Consider the following 17306-nt stretch of genomic DNA (forward strand, 5'->3'; position numbering starts at 1 on the left):
GTCCCCAAGAAAGTCTGCCCGTGAGGACAAGACCACAACAGGCAGCTGGAGTCAGCACAACTTCACTCTTTAGCCATCTGTCTAAGCAGCCAAGCTCCCAGCTCTTGACTGCCCACACTGGGGTCAGGTACCAGAGGTATGCCACAACACAGCTCAGTCACCCCTGTGAGTAATAAACACTGCAAAGACGGCTTCTGAAGTGCTGGAAAAAGAATCAGCCACGCTTTCAAACCCAGGAGCCTAACCTGTACCTCTGGATAGTCATACAGACCAGCAATGGGAAGGTGCCAGGTAACCAATCATCCACCTGCTCAGGCCATGAGTCTTTGGCAAATATTTAATCTTGTCTACAAGATGTCATTTTTTTTTTGTCCAGAATCACACTGTGCCTGCAAACTGACAGTGCATTGCATCTCATGCATTGCTCTATGAGTAAATCTGAGGGGTACTACCCTAATACCTACAGGTGAAAATCTGTTCCAAAAGACATTAAGAACAACACATTGCTGCAGGTATCTTACAACTTGGAAATGCCTTTGACATTTGTAACAATAAAGTTTGAGTAGGTTCTGGCCACCGTAAGGAGACATTATAGCTAGAGAATAACCAAGCATGTGAAGTATATGAGGTTTGGTGGCCCTTGCAAATTACACTTTGATTCCTGTAACTAGTTGAATCAAAACTTTTTTCCAGTAAATTTAAAAACATGTTTTATCCTTGGGGATTATTCAATTTAAAACAAAATTCACACTGCTTTCAGATAAAGAAAAACATACTACGCATGGGGAAAAAAAAAACCCCACAATGTATAAGTGTTTGGTTCCTAGGAGTGAGAACTCCAAACAGTTAGGAAAGTCATCCTGTTCTAGGGTATCACTTTTTAGTCCTTGCATCTTCAAATGCTTGTGTCTGCTTTGTAACTACCTGTTTTCCCCCAGCACGAAGATGGAGGTGCTACCCCAGGTTTTCTGATAGTGAAAGCGAACTTTTAATAAAACAGACAGTAAACTCGGATTATCCACAGCCACATGGAAAGGCCAGGGCATACTAACATAGTGCTTTCTGTAGAGCTAGCTGCCCTAACGCAGTCATATCTAACCTCCCTGAATAAAGGACCCTCAGTAAGGCACCCTGTTTCTTTCCTTCTTTCCTCCAAACGGCTGCATCTGCCCCGTTTGCCATCGCAGGCAAAACTCCCGCGGTGTACGGCAGGGTATCACCTCGGTGCAAGGCAGGGACAGGCGGGCACCGGGTAGAGGAGCACCGAGCTTACAGCCTCAGCCGCCCCTGGGAGCCAGACGGTGGTTGTCGCGTTTAAGACCCACACCGGACACCCCAAGAAGCAGCACCATTCCCTACCCCGCACACTTGGTGCTGGAGCAGTACGTTCCCGGTCACCCTCTGCCGACAGCCGCTTTACTGGCAAGGCCCTCACGGCGTTCCGGGTGTTATTTGTCACCCGTGACAGCAGACACAAGCTCCAGCGGCAAAGGCCGCTGTCCCCGCCGCCTCAGAAGTCAGGCCCGGGCCGGCAGCGGGAGCCGTGCGGGTCCCCGCCGCCGGACGCTTCTAGGCCCGGCTCTTCCCCGAACGTGGCGGAGAATTTCCGCCCCGACGGAGCAGGGCAAGGCGGTGACCCTTCGGCTCAACTCCTGAAGCCACGGCCCGGAGATGGGGCAAACCGGGTCAAACAAAGCCGGCAGCTGTGGTGGCGGCGCTGGTACCCCCCGACCCGGGCACGCCCCTCCCAGCCAGGGAACCCTCCTGCCGCCTGCTGCCCACCCCCCGCCGGGCCTGCAGCCGCCACCCCGTCACCTCCCGTCCCTGTCCCCGCCTCCCCGCACTCTCGCGGGGTTATGCTAACAAGGCCGCCGCCCCGCCCCGCCGGTTCCCTCCCTCCCGCCCTGCGCCCTCCATCTGGGTGGGTGAGCCAGCGAGGGCAACTGCGGGCCGCGGTGCGCTGTGGGATACTGGCGGTATATAGTCTATCCTCCGTGCGGCGTTAGCGAAGGGGGCCAGGCGGGAGCGGGGTATGAAGATGGCGGACGCCAAGCAGAAGCGGAATGAGCAGCTGAAGCGCTGGATCGGCTCCGAGACCGACCTGGAGCCGCCCGTAGTCAAGCGTAAAAAGACCAAGGTGAAGTTCGACGACGGCGCCGTCTTTCTGGCCGCCTGCTCCAGCGGGGACACCGAGGAGGTGCTGCGGCTGCTGGAGCGGGGCGCCGACATCAACTACGCCAATGTGGACGGGCTCACCGCGCTCCACCAGGTCGGTGCGGAGCCCTTCCCGCCGGCCGGGGCGGGGGCTGGCCGAGATCGGCGGCGGGACCGGGGCTTGGGCAAGCAAGGAAAGGGGGGGGGGGGGGAGGGTGTGAGGCCGGCCGGCCGGCCAAGTACCCCCCCGGGGAGAGGCGGTGGAAGAAGGGGCCGGAGGCGGCTGCTCTCGCCTCCGCTGGGGGGTGTCGGGGCGGGGAGGGGCCGGGAGCGCGGGGCGGGAGGTGGTGGCGACCGGGGTCAGGCTCGGGGGCGGGCGGCGGGAGGGGGCCGCTGGGGGGGAGGCCTGAGCCCCTGGGCCGGAGGGGCGAGAGGCTGCGCCCCCTCCCCGTGGGCCGGGTGTCGGGAAGGGGTGGTTGGGCCTCCCGTTCAGCTGGGAGGAGGTGCCGCCGACCCTCTTTCGCTTTCCCCGCTCGCCTCCGTTCCCCTGTTGGCAGCGTCTCCTTCGGGAGGGAGAGGGGGGAGGCGGGCCTTGTCCCGCCGAGTCCGGCAGGCGGCCAGGAGGGGACGGGGACAGGGACAGGTGCCCCCGGGCGGAGGGGTGGTGGCCGGCAAGCGAGGGAGGGCGGTCTCGCCCCGGGGGGAGCTTGCCCAGACTGCCGCTTGCCCGCGGTCCCGGTAGCAGTTTCCTGCTCCCCCCTCTCCCCAGTTTCGCAGCCCTTGAGCCGATTAAACCCCGCTCGGGTGTGCGGGCTGGCGTGTGGAGAGACGGATCATCATCTGTATCTTTCCGGTTTCTAAGGGAAACCAGTGTTTTGTTCCTAATTTAGAAACGTGTGTCGGTAACAGGCTGCACGCTTTCTTTAGTGATGGCTTCTGCCGCATTGTAAAAGCTGAACTTTAAGGGGAGCAGGGCTCTTAGGTTTTTGCTTTGGTATCGTTGGAGAGCCGTTTAAAAAAAAAAAAAAAAAAACACACACAAAAAAAACCCGAATCCATATTGCTTTGTTCTGGCGTGGGTATGTGTGTGTATGTGTGTGTTATGTGTGTGTGGGGGGGTTGGTGCTGAGGGAGATAACTTTCACTTGGGGAAAGGGAGGGAATGGAAGGGAAACTGGCTGTGAAGTTTCCTCAAAATGGATGCTTTGTGCATGTTGAACTTCATAGCAGTCTGGTTGGAATCTCAAAACGTTAGCCAAATAAGGAAAGGCTGTGGCAATCCAGAGATAATGCGGGTTTGCCCGAATAGTTTTTCTCTAGTAGGCCAAAAGATTCCACGCAGTATTAGATTCACTGTGTATCCAAAAAGTAAAAGAAAAGCAAAAAAAAAAAAAAAAAGAGAAAAAATTCTGACAGGTTCATTTCTTGTTATTAAGTTTGGAAATTTTAATAGTTTAAAAAAAACTAGTCTCGTTAGATGTAGGTTGATCAAGTAGAAATCTTCCTAAAATGGTTAGGCAAGGTAATTAGGACATTGTTGCTACACAGTGCTTTTCTTAAATTCACCACCTCATGTGCTTAATGTATTTTATCCATCCCATATAGTTTTTCAAATATGTAAGTCTCTCCACATACATAAGTCGCCCCATAGTACTGGACAGAATCCCTTCCTGAACATCAGATACAGAATTCTGTTACTCTTTGCTATATTTCCTGTGTATAAGTTGTCACTTGCTCCCCTGTAAAGGGTCTTGGTTTACTTTCAGTTGTGAACTGAAGTGGAAGAATGAATGTGTGTTGTGGTTAAGCCTGTCAGCATGTTACTGCTGCACGGTTACTTGACTTCAGGCTAGCCTGTCACTTGGTAGTGAGATTTTATGTATTTATCCTTTTCTAATCTAGTTATGATTGCTTCGTGCTTTCAGGGAGCTCTGTATTAGAAGTTAAACCGTAACTGGTTAGATCATGAGGTCAACAAGTTACTGTACTCCAGTGATTGGTAGAAAGGGATGGATGACCTCTGGTTTAACTCTGTAGCTAGAATAAGAGATGAACAATGTTACCTGTCTTCATGAAGTCCAGAAAGCATTTTCATGTTGGCTTTGGTACTATAACAAAACTTTAATAAAGATAATTATGAGCTTATTTTCCCCTTCTTACCCGTATTCAGCTTGCAGTTTCAATGAACTAGGTCTAAGGGAACAGAGGTGAAGATTTACATCACTGCTAAAACTCTTGTTCACTTTCTCCTTACCCTTCTCACCTCCTCCAGTGATACTAAAGAGGCTTTTTTTGCTTTATGATATTAAAAGCAAAGAAAATTAATGGTGAAGTTATCATCTTGTTGCTATTTAAAAAAAATCATGCAACAAACCTCTGCCCGTGACCAACTCTGAATAGTTTCACCTTATTCTTATTATCGATAAATCTTATTTTCCTTTAATATGTTGTATTAAAGGTGCAAATCACACATGATTCAGTCTAGAAACAGAACTCATTTGATCAGATTTGGCTGTGGCATGGAAGAAAGCTGTATCTGTTCCCCAAGGAAACTCTTCAAAAACTTGTCATTCTTCCTAGCAGAGTTTTAACTGACTGATGTCAGTTGTATCGAAGTCCACATGGTTGTGTTTGACTGTCATGGTTTGCTGTTGCTTTGTGAGTTTCTTGTTTGTTTGGTGTGTTTTTATGTTGTCTGACAAATACCATGTAGACTTTACTGCTTCACAGGAATAAATTTATCTCGGCAAAGATAAAGTGACTACCTTTATTGGGATGTGTTCTTTTTGTCTTGCATCTAACTTGTTTTTTGGCTATTGAGAAAAAATGCAGTGGTGTTAAATATTTAATATACTATTCAGCCTTTGTTTTTCCTGCTAAATATGGCAGTTACAGGAAGAGGCTTAAGCTGTGTTTTTCTTTTCCACAGCCCAAGTGATTGGAAGTGCTGAGGAGAAAGTACCTGAAATTCTGGTGAACTTCAAATCTGTTTTTTAATGGAGCAATAAGCTTTGTTACTAAAACAATTAGAAAAACTTTTCCTTTATCAGTGGAATAGAATGCAATCACCATCTGAAAGTTTTATGAAAATTGTTTCAATGCATACAGGAAAGAAATAATTATAGTTGGCTTGGTAGCTTAGAGGAGGAAGAGGGAGTGTGTGTATGTCTGTATATATATATGTGCAGGTACTTTCTTCATCACTTGGCTATGCCAATGAGTGACTTGGTTTTATATTTGCATGTGCATAAATGAGTGAACTTGAGTGCATCATGTCTGAGGACATGTCAGTTAAATTTCTTTGAGTTGAAAGTGTTTTAGAAGGGGAAAAATTTGTCATTAGATGATGGTGATTATTCCTGTATATTATGTTGGGTTCAAATTTAATTTTCTTTAGCATCTTTTAAATTCAGGTTAGGCCTTGAGTGCAAAGGATGAAACTCAGCTTAACATTTTTCTAGTTATAAGCCATCTATGCAATGTGGGATATTGTAGCAGGGTAGTATGTGTTCTGCTGCATTATCCTGCATATTATGTACATATTGTGCATATATATCTTTGAGACCAGAAAGAAGAGTTGCTGATTTACAGTTGGAAGCCTGAAGGTGAGCTCTGACCTTGCAGGCTAATAGTTTCTCCAAAGGGTGGGAAAAGTGGCATATTCAGAAATAATGTTAAGAATGGACTATGTACAGTTTTCAATAAAACCTGGTCTTATCTAAGGTGGACATACTGGGAGTCAGTTGTGTCATCCTGAAAGTTTAGCACCTGTCTTTCCACAGAAATTGGGACTCTCTTCCTTGTCCTCCATGGAAGAGAACTTGGTTTACTAGCTCTGATTGGAATTTATTGCTTAAGTGACTGAACGTAGTTTGTCTTAAAGTTACATAGAGCTTGAAACAGGAAAGAGAAGGGCCCCCCTCATTTCTGGGCAGCACCATGGGAAGGCTTCATGTGGTGGGAAGGGACCATGATGTGACCAGTTTCCTGGAGGGCTGGATTTCCTGTGCATGCTGCTCTCTTGGGAGCACGGGGTGTGGGGCTGTGGAGTACCTGCATGCTCCTGATAAAGAAGATTAGGCTGTGGTTAGGTATGCCAATTTATGCAGCCTCCTTTTTGATTGCCCTTTTTCTTAATGCTGCTCAGACTTAGGAGGTGGTAACCTGTTTTTTGGCCTCATTCTCTTTGGGTGAAGAAGATGGGTGCTGTGGCCTAATTCCACCACATAGCATGAAGGAAGCATGTCCTGCTGTCTTGATCTTGCTTCTTCCTGGGGCGGGTACTGCTTTGGAGTTAAAATAAGGGAAATTGTCTTGGCTGTTTGCATGGGGATTGTTGACTACAGTAGGTGTTGTCTTTGGTGAAGGCTGAACAGGAAGAGAGGCTCCTTACCCTTAACGAAGTATTCACATGCTCTCTTTTAACTCTGGACAAGTACAGTTTAATTAAGCAGAGTTCCCTAAAGGCTATCTCAGTTGCAAATACCTGTGTTTTTGTGCAGCTCCTCCAGTGCTAAATGAAGTATGAAGAGGAGACTGTTTTACCACCTTGTAGTTATGTATCAGTTTGCAGACATAGCAGTATGCAGTGTTATATAGAAATTTTGATTTGATGCCACTGCTATAGGACTGTGCTGATCCCTCAGTAGTAATTAGGATGCTGAGAAACCCTTCACAGATGCGTGAACACTTATTCTTTGTAACCGATTAAGGACTGTTATTGCTGCCCCAGTATTTCTTGAGGGTTCTGTGGGATTTATTCCTTGGATAAGAAATACTTTCCTTTTTGACAGTTTCTGCAATAGATAGTTTATGTGAAAAATTCTGACAAGACTCTTGGTGGCATGCTCATAGAACCTGATATAGTAAAGGATATTGTTACGGTTGGCATCAACTCTTCTTATTATGACAACCTCTCAGACAGCAAGAAGTGGTGAAAAAAAGATGTAGAATCTACCACCATAGATAGAATCCCTTTGCTTTAGAATAGAATAGGGGGCATTAAGGCTTCACTCTTGGGATCCTTTTTGAGGAATGATAACACAGGTTATTTATTTGAGTGGAGGACACAGCATGCAGAGCGTGTGAAGTTATAAGAGCAAAGAACAGGTTGCTGCAGTCTTAAATCTCTAGGGTGTTTGCATCATAGCAGCAGCACCCAACAACCAAGGGTAAGGAGGGTATGGAAGTAGTTGAAAGCTATCTCAGTAACCTCATGGCTATGACTTCCCCACTGCCTCTTTTGAAGAGTGAAAAAGCTGGTGTGTATGGTAAACTACATAATTTTTCAAGACTGCCAAGTAAGAGAGCTTATTTTCATACAGAAAGGTTTGTACTCAAGTATGAACCTGGTACCTGAATCTCACTGCTTGGAGGGGAAACAATCTCCCACCCACCAAACTCTCTAATGTTCTCATTGTAGATGATGTACAGCCTAGAATTTGGAGTATTTTACTCAGCGTCTATAATATTATCTTGATGTATTTTTTAAATTCTCTGTCAGTACAACAAAGCACAGCTTTTGAGTCTTGAAGTGTAATGTTCACTCAGTAATTAGGCTACAGAGGCATATTTGCTTAAAATCTCTTTTGTGATAGAAGTTGATTCTTGTGTGGGCCATAGATCTTTCTCTCCATAGTTACAGCAGCTAGGTTCTGATTCTACAGTAAGTACTCGTTAACTTCCTACTGATCTTGCCATCTAAACTTTGGGGGTTTTTTTACTATTTGAAATGGAGGCATGAAGAGAAAAATATGTGATTCTTCATAATATACTTTAACATGACAGTGGAAATTCAAAAGCAGCATTCAAAAGAGTTCTTTTCTGCTTGGTGTTGTATAAGAGAAAAAAATTGGCAATCTTTTCACCTTTTTAGATTTATTATCTCCAAGTGTCTGTCAGGTTTGAACCTGGGATTTTTTTTGTCTGGTTGCATAGCAGTTCTCATTGATATGGATATTTCCTGTGCACAAACTGATCAACCCAAGTCTATTTTAGCCTATAGTAATTATTTTAAGTGTTTAAATCTAGTTAACTTTCACATTGCTTGAGCCTAGAGGAAAAGTTATGGAGGAAAATTTCTACTTTTAATGTAGGGATAAATGCAGCTGGCAAGACTTGAGTATTTGCCAAAGCTAATGTTCAGGGACAATTTCTGCTGGTCTACAGCTATAAATTTTCTCTAGCATACTGCTGCATTTACAGTAAAGTGTTTCCTGTGTATTCTGGCATAATCTTGGTATCACTAGAACACTTTTTAATGATAGTACATCAAAATTACCTTGTAAGAGTAGATGAGATGTGCTCTTGAATGGATGAAATTGATGTGAACAAGCTTGATTTGAGGCCTTTTTGATCTTGGTGTTGTAGTAGCAAGCGTGTTATTTTTTTACCAAATGACTAAGTATGAATTTATTAGTTAAATCTGAAGCTAGGAGTCAGAAGCAGTCAGTCTAAATCATTAGTAGAGCTACAATTTAGATCATCTAACTGAGGATCTGTATTCCAGGCTTAAAGGTATATGCTAAATTTTAGTTAGAACAGATGGTTTTGCAGGTTCCTGTCCAGATCTTGTTTATCCCTTTGCTCACAGTCACATTTGCTATCTTTCTCAAAGGTGTTACTTTGGCTAGTAAGACACTTACTGTGATCTTCTTAAAAATCAAGAGTCTAGTAAATTCCTTGCCTCTTTCTGTGTAATTGTAACTCCTGAAGCTGAGCTGGCAGTGTATAGAATTGAGGAACGTGCATGTGTTCTAGCAAATACTTAAGTTTTGTCCAGGAATATATTCAGACAGGTTAGACTTAGAAAAGCTAATACTCTCTGGAAAAAAATGTGGTGGTGGTTTCAGACAACTGAAGCATGAGTACACCCTTCTGAGGCTCTTGCAACCAAGAAATTGTAAAATATGCCTTGTAACTGCCATACTGTAGTGTCATTACAGAGTATATGCATATAGGACATGCAGTGTATGAAGACATTTACCTAACAAATGTTGATATCAGTGCTTAACAGTAGATCTTTCCTTATTAATCTTGGCAACTGTAAAAATGCAAACTGGAATGCAGCTCCAAGGCAGTGGAGCTGTTGGTAGTCTGGGCAGCTTCTGATGCTGCTGGATGGGTGGAATCATTCCAAGCTGCTTTGCTTTCTTATATGCATTCCTGAAATGACAGTCAATGGAAAACATGTCATAAGAGGGACAGCGTTCCTCAGTTGTTTCCTTTCTAGTGATTTCAAGACTAAGGATAGAACAAGAAGGCAGAAGATGACCAGAACGCTTAGGGATAGAGGGGAAGAATTTCTGGATTTTATTTATTTTATTGGGTTTTTTTATGCTTTGTTTTGACAAGACCCGGTACCCAGCTTTTTTTTGTTTCTGTTTTTTGAGAACACTGAATCAGCCCCTTTCCATATCCTTGAAACGCTGAATCTTTGAGGACTTGTTCACATAACCAAAATGAGAGCAATATGATGAAGTCTTTGAACAAGGCTGTTACCCATTTATGCCTGGGTGGTGTTAGCACTTACCCCATTGAAAATATATTTTAGACTAATGGCTTCTAAAGGTCTGTTGAAGAGAGAAGAGTGGAGTTGGCTTTAAGAAGAGGGTGAAACCCCTGAAAAACAATTGATCAGCATTTGCAACCTCATTTTTAGCCTTTCTACATGACTAGGATGAACATTAGCAACATGAAACTTGTTTGTTAATAGTTCTGTTTCAAATTTTTGGGATGGACTTGCCTAACATTGTATTTTTCTTAATTCCACACTTAGGCTTCTTATTTGTCTAAAGCAAAAAATACAGTATCTTCATCTGGTTACAAAGGTGAATGTAGCTGATGTATGTGTGTGGTCAGTGGTGCCTTCTGAAAGTACTTCGGTGAAGCTTTCACTGAGAATCTGCATTCCTCTGTCAAATCTGGGATCTTAGCGGGCCCCTTTTGAAATTAAAATACCATTTTGGACTTTGGGCTTTGAAACTTTTGACTTTTGACTAATGTCCTGAAATTTGCTTTAACGTTCTTGATTGAAAACCTGTGCTTCCCTTACTGAAGTGGAAAATTTATTTTAAAGCTGCAGAGCATTTCATCCCAAGTGTTAACAGAAGTGTTCTTGCTTGCAGCATATTTGTGAACGTATGCAATTACACTTGAATGAGTAGGTTTAATTAAGTGCATAATCTTAATGAAATCAATGAGAATTTTCTAAAAGTGTACCCCCACCCATCCCAGAGATGGAACAATTGAAAAAATGGTAATATCTCCTAGATCAGTGTTAACTTTTGACTATCTTCCTTGTATTCTATCAAATATAAGTAAACCTGCTTATGCAGCATTGTTTTCTTTTTAAAATCTAGCTACAAAGAGTCAACAATGCTTAAACTTGTTTTATTAACCTGTTGTTTTTGGAAATGTGTTAAAATCAATCCAGCCTCATGCTTTAGGTGCTGAACTTGCTGTGAACTTGGGCAAAAATAAATTGCCTTATGTTTTAGTCCAAGTGAAGATGAGGGTGACAGCATTGTGCCTGGGGGCCAAATTGGGACTCCTGTTGTTAATTTATAATCTCATTTCTATCAGACCATATAAAACAATGTTTTTAGAAAGCTTGCCAAACTTCACAGTTTGCTACCACTTTTATTTGTTCACCTACTGCAACATGAATTATTTTGAGTCCTCCTGATAATGATTTTTTTTTTTTCATGAGGAGTCTGTACTTTGTCTCCTGCTCAGTGGAAATTAAAAGTTTAAGAAGAACAACTGTGTAACCTCAGTTTCGTGGCTTCTGAGTGTAGCAGTGCAGCTGAGTTACACTGACACTGGCTGTCAGTGGGTTTTTGTTTGTGAATCTCTCTGAATACTGCTTTTTGGTCACTCATTTTCTACTTGCCTGCAGTTGACCTGGCCAAATGCTGGCATGTCTGTCTGTATAGCTAAATTTGTATATGTATAGTAGTGGTATTGAATGGTAAGACTTATATGACACAGTGCTTATCAGGTACTTGTATGCTTAGGAGGAGAAGCAACTTTTCCCCAACTATGTAAGGGAGTAACTTAAGAGATCTAGTGGCTCTTGTGCTTAACACTTGTAATATAAAATGCTGGAGAAAGTCACTTACAGGTATATGACAGCCCTCTATTTCAGTCGAGCTGTCCTCAAACTTGGTTTTTTGCAAAATAATTTCTTTGTATTTTTACATGCAATTTGCTATGTTATATTTTTCCACAGTCTTACCTTGCTCATGAAGTTACTTTATAGGTACATTTTACCTACTGTAAGGGTGACAGAGCCCTGGAACAGGCTGCCCAGGGGGGTTGTGGAGTCTCCTTCACTGGAGACATTCAAAACCCGCCTGGACACGTTCCTAGGGGATGTACTCTAGGGGGCCCTGCTCTGGCAGGGGGGGTTGGACTAGATGATCTTTCGAGGTCCCTTCCAACCCCTAGGATTCTATGATTCTATGATACTACTTACACAGCAGTGATGATTTGAAAACTACTGTTTAAAAGGAAAAGACAAGACAACTTGGTGTGAATGCTGGAAGACATATTTAATATTTTGTAAAAGTGTTTTATCAGTTATTGATCCATATAAGTTGTCATGGTGGGGGAGAGCTTTTCCAATACTTTTCTCAGCAATTGGAGAGGATGCTGTACTGCATAGTATAGTAAAGACTGTTGATTATAATTACAGGTCTGTGTTTGTAAACTCAAGTGGCTTTTGGATTTTTGGAATACCTTTTCTACTCTTTGTTAAAAGATTTCACTGCTTCAGATGAATACTGCAAAAAATTGTTGCAGTTCTTGCTTTTAGAATAAGAATAAAAAAAATTAATGTTGGTACACAAATAGGTCCAGGTATAAACATCATATAAAATATAAATAATATAAAACTGGAGGGGGGGAATCTACATTAATTTATAAGTTGTAATAGCTTGTGAAAAGAAGGACCTAACTTAGAGGAAATGTATTTGGGATCCAGGAGGTAACTGCCTGGCAAAACTTGCTTTGGCCACATCTACAGTGCTGGATGCAACTTTAGATGTTGATGTAAAGGATGTAAACACAGGGAGCCTCTGGATGCTTCTATGCAGGAATTCTTGTTTTGAAGAGGTAGTACTCGCTTTCAGGAAAGCAGCATGAAAGATGTGGGGCTTTTTATCCTCTCCCTAACTTCCTCTAGAGAGTTGTTCTTGAATTGGATTATCCTAGTGGTAACCTCTGTGTCTAGTTATCCTTCACTTAAAACTAGTAGTTTCTGTCTAATGCATTGCTAATAAGCTAGCTTTGCACTAATGAATAGCAAAGGCAATCTAGTTTCAGAAGGCTGTCAAGTTTGGTATCCGCGTACTGTCCAAGCATCTAAGCAACGTTAAAAGACAGTGCTGTCATATGATGAGGTTACTTAAAAAAAGCTAAATGCTGACTAGGGATTTTTTCCTTTTTCTTTGTGTAGAGGAGACAGAGCTTTTACATGCTGATAACTGTAGTTAGTTGACTACCACTGATTGGGGAAAAAATATTTAGTGTCAGATGCTCAGTTTACATGATGGTGTGGTAGATAACTTCTACCACTTCGGTAGTATCAGCATGTCAGGTACGACCCTTCCATTTTCATGAAAGGGAATGTGCAGGAGAAGGTATTTATATCACCGGGCGGAAAGCTTATTTCCATTTTAGCTGTCCCTTTGCCTTTTTTATCATGGAATTAGTTTGTGGCATCTTGAGATGTATTCACTGGACTCCAGCGATTAAAATTCTTATTTTTTAAAGTATAAAAAGCAGTAAGTTCCTAAACAGCATTTCCCCCTGTAGAAAAGCAAAGCTATGCTGTATTGATAGATGTGAGTATGCCACAGAGGATAGAAATGCTGTTTCCAGAAACGTGCATCATATGTTGGAAGTGCCAGGTGACTGTATGGTAATATCTTAGCATGCCTGGGAAGGACTGTTTCATCTGTCTTCTTAAAAGTTTCAGGTTAGCTGGTATTCAGGTTTAGTTTGTTAGTTTTGGTGTTATTTTAGTCTAGAGGTATTTGTACTTTCAAAGTATTTGAAAGTTACATAGCCTTCACTAAGAACTTCATGCTCAAACAAGTAATTTCCCTTTTCCCCTCAAGGAAAAGTACCACCTTGGATAAGTTTCTTAAAGACCAGTACAATATTTAATATGGTTTTGAGTACAATTGAATACAGTTCTTCAGTAAAATTACTGTTGGAGTTGAGGTTTCTCGTAATCAGCTTTTCCAGTTCTCACTTCATAAAGATCATGTAAAGTAAACATGAAATCTAAGTAGCAGCTATGATATTCAGTACTTGGTTATATTTGGTTGGATGACTGGAGGCTTCTAACTGATTAGCCACTCACTTTAAGTCGTTGCCCTATTTTGTGTCTACCAATTAAGATTTATAGATAAGAACTCAGTTTGTCCAGTTAGAGTTAGTCCAGTTAGAGAAGTGTACTGTGTCCAGAATGCTACAGTAATTGCCAGTTCTGATGCAAAATGCTAATAGCCTGACTTACTTTAAGAAGCTTTCAGTTTCTGCCTAGGAGTACAGATGAAGTTAAATAAGTCTACGGTAGCCATTTGGTGACTTGAATTTTCTCTTGACTCCAGCATAATTGTCCATCCTGTCACCAAGGGAGGAATGGTAGAGTAACCCAAGATGATGTTCATATCCATGTTCAGTGCAACAGAGGAAAGAAAAAAATTTACACACAACTCAAAATGAGGAGGGCACACTGCATTGGGTGATGTTTTGTATTTTGATGTGGCAAATGGATTGACTCAATGATGCATTTGTGAGGGATTAAAATCAATTTAAATGTGTCTGGACCTGACATCTATTGCTGCAAGAAGCCCACCCGTGAAAGAATTGATCATAGCTTTATGGAGCCCAGTCACTGGGAGGTTCTCTAGTACAAGGGCGGTGGAAATAGGGGAGTTTTTCTGGATTTGTATGGAGCACTTTCTGTGGTAAGGTCAGCTGTTGGGTGCCAGCTTCAGTTTGACTTAACAGAAACTTTACAGGAGTCAGAAAAGCCTGCTAAAACAAAATACTCAATTAACAAGGTGGTGGATTTTAAAAAGTGTTGATGCTCTTGTTTGGCATTCTGTTTCAGAGTAAGTGCCCAGTCATTTCAGGTTTATATGCTGGATTAAAACACGAAAACAAGAAAATCCCAACATGGGAAAACTTAGTAGTATTGATAATTTTCAAAAATACAGTATGTAAATAAAAGGTAAACTAACTTTGTATTAAGAAGCCTCTGTTGGCATCAGAGCCCTAGATTCTTCAGTGATGTGGTTTATCATCAGCTACACAGAGATATGACTCAGGTGTTTGCATGAAGAGATGTGTCATTTTCCCCTTTTTGGAGATCCTCCAGCGACTTTGTATCTTAGCAGCTGTTTGCTTATCTGCACATAGAGTAACAAGTTCTTAGTCTTCAAAATAGAAACTCTAGTGACTGTGTTCGGGAGGCTTTGCTGTCCTAATGTCTTCCTTACAGGATTTTGAGGACTTTAAATTTTTTTCTCTACAGTCACGTAACTTTTTTTTTCAATGTGTATGTTAAATGACTTAAATATGGAAGTTGTTTTTTTTTTTTTCATTTTGCTTTGTTATGTCTCAGTGCTCATAATGTAATTGATAACATGCTTTGCATTCTGTTAATATTTGCAAATTTGTTCATTTGAAGTTTAAGCAAATAACAGCTTAAGTCAACTGATTTAGATAGCTTTATTGCATCTTAAATACAAATACAAATACTACTTCATTATTAGAATTCTTTAAGCCTTAAGACAGAATCTTCATTTATTAAAACAAAGATGTCTTGAAGTCTGACTTGTGGTGTTTTGACAACTGAACTCATGTGATAGGCTATAAAACTGAGGAGTGTCACTAGGAATGACATCACAAATTTTTTTATCACTACACTTCTGTACTTCAGTAGCTGTGATGATTATATTATATTGTACAGTTGCGTAAGTTACTCTTTGAAGAAGTTCTTTGACTTACTCAAAGGTGGGTACAGGGAAAGACAGCGTGGAAAATACAATCCTAGTCATATTACAGTGACAAATGTAGGAATTTTTTTTTCAGGAAAACTGCATGTTTTTTTCCTGTCCTCCTTGGTTTACTTATTTTATAGAAACTGGATCTTGGCAATCAAATTCTTTAGCCTTATAACTTTAAGCAAGCAGCACTGTTTAATTATTTTGTGCTGTTAGAGTTATGAAAAAAGGCTCTGAATTCAAGACAACATCTCTAGGGAGTAAAACAGCATAATGATGCTTATTGCAATCCAACATGTGGCCTTTTTTTTTTTCCTTTGGGAAAGGTGTGTTTCAGGTTTGCTTCCTTTTGTTGGTAGTATCAGCAACCATTGGTATATAGGATATTTACATCTCTGCTCCTCTTGACTTCTGAATATACCTAAGATGAGACTCCATCCCCTCCAAACCATGATTGCACAATAAATTTCTATCTCTGGAATATTTTAAATCAACTTAATTCAAGGAATAGCAGATTATGAAGAGTTATTCCTGTAGCCAATTACGTAAACCAAAGATTTTTGTGAATTCTTGCTTTTATTGATCTTGATGTGTAGATAGTGAAATACTGTCAGTTCTAGTGAGTCTCATTTCACTGAGAATATTGGTGACTCTGTTAGGCTATTTACCTCAAATATTTCTACGTTAAGTCCGATTTTATTAATGTTCTGGCTTTAGAAGTTGCATGTAAAAATTTTTCTTAAGTTCTTATATTAAGATGCAGGTAATTTGCCTGCTTTAAGCACAATGTGATGTGTGGGTTTTCTATTGTTTTCTTAGTTTCTGAATGTTCCAGATACTTCAGTGACTGACTTTTATCTGTTGGTGGAACCTGACTCTATGATAACATAATGCCTGTAAAGAAGTTGTTAACCATTTCTCTGAACATGGTGAAAAGTTGTCAGTGTCTTGGAGGAAAGTATGATTCCCTCCTTCCCCTAAACAACTTAGTCATATGACAATAGTGCTGTTGCCAATTTAGAAGAGGATTCTGACTGGGGAAAAGCTGCTGCTTAGAAGATTGTCCTCATACATGAAGGGTGAGTAGCAGACTGGTGGCCTGCTGGAATAACTAAGGAAAGGTAATTTGTCTGCCTCATCGACTTTATGGGGGTGGATGGGGTGAATATAGCACTTAATTTGTCAAATTGCACCTTCAGTTTGGCAGTGTCTAAAGTGAAAAATGCAATAAGGCAACAAACTACTGCCTAAATGGACTGGTCCATCATGCTAAGAGAATCATCTCTTTAGCCAGCAAGGTGTGTTTCTGCAGTTGATCCAGTAGTTCTGGCTGCTTTGCTATCTTGTAATTGAATGCTGTCTTGTATATTCTGAGGCCTGTTTAACCTGTGGTTTTTGACTTGTCATCAGGTTGATCTCTTCGGCTGTATCACAGCTCATATCCACAAAAGTCAGAATCAAATGGAAGCTCTTCATCTTGATGACTGAGAGTGTAAAATTGTCACATTGGACTGTTTTTGGTGAAAGCTGTAGTAGTTCTAATATAAAGCTCAGTGAAAAGCTTCTGCAGAAGATGCTGTAGTTAAAAGAAGGTACATGTTTACAACAGAAAGGGGTATTCTATCAGCAAGTATCAAGAGGTTATAGGTAAGAGCAAACTTGTAGCATTCCTGATTCTTTGTCTAGTTTTATACTTAGTTGGAGGCATCTGGAGGCACTTAAAGAAATTTTAGTTTCCAGCACAAAGAGTAGTAATGTGTTTTTAAGACTGTTCTGATGGTCATAAGTGTATATAGTTTTCTCCCCTTCCATTTAAATTGTAAACTACATTTATAGTTAATTCTTAACACTGAGTGGCTTTTCTTTGCATCTGTTAGGAGGCAGTGTTTCTGTGCCACATGGTTTATTGACTGTAAGGTATCCCTTGAGTTCAGGTTGAATGGGCAGGTGTGCTCTAGAGCTGTCAGGTCTGTAGTAGTGATGTAATTAACCTGAGGTATCTCCATGTTATTACTAGGACTTCATACTGGTTTTACTAGAGTTTTGGCAACATGGATTAACCAATAGTGCAGGTGTCTAGTTAACAGTGTTCTTCAGCTATACAGTGAATACTTATTTTAGCTTTAATTA

At 41.5% G+C, this 17306-nt stretch overlaps 1 protein-coding gene across 12 annotated transcripts in view; it reads left to right on the forward strand.

Annotated features, from left to right (window-relative positions):
- Positions 1 to 1851: 1851 nt before the first annotated feature.
- Positions 1852 to 17306, forward strand: part of PPP1R12A (protein phosphatase 1 regulatory subunit 12A) — a 113639-nt gene continuing 98184 nt past the window's right edge. For 4 of the 12 annotated variants that reach the window (XM_071766212.1, XM_071766180.1, XM_071766235.1 and 1 more), the window contains exon 1: positions 1893 to 2269. In XM_071766212.1, the coding sequence (XP_071622313.1) occupies positions 2033 to 2269 (237 nt within the window). In that variant the 5' untranslated portion in view covers positions 1893 to 2032. Of the gene's footprint in view, positions 2270 to 17306 lie in introns of all 12 variants that reach the window. The other 8 variants (XR_011730269.1, XM_071766221.1, XM_071766201.1 and 5 more) reach the window with 5 other exon arrangements.

The sequence above is a fragment of the Heliangelus exortis genome, chromosome 1 (genome assembly GCF_036169615.1).
Source record: "Heliangelus exortis chromosome 1, bHelExo1.hap1, whole genome shotgun sequence".
Classification (NCBI taxonomy): Eukaryota; Metazoa; Chordata; class Aves; order Apodiformes; family Trochilidae; genus Heliangelus; species Heliangelus exortis.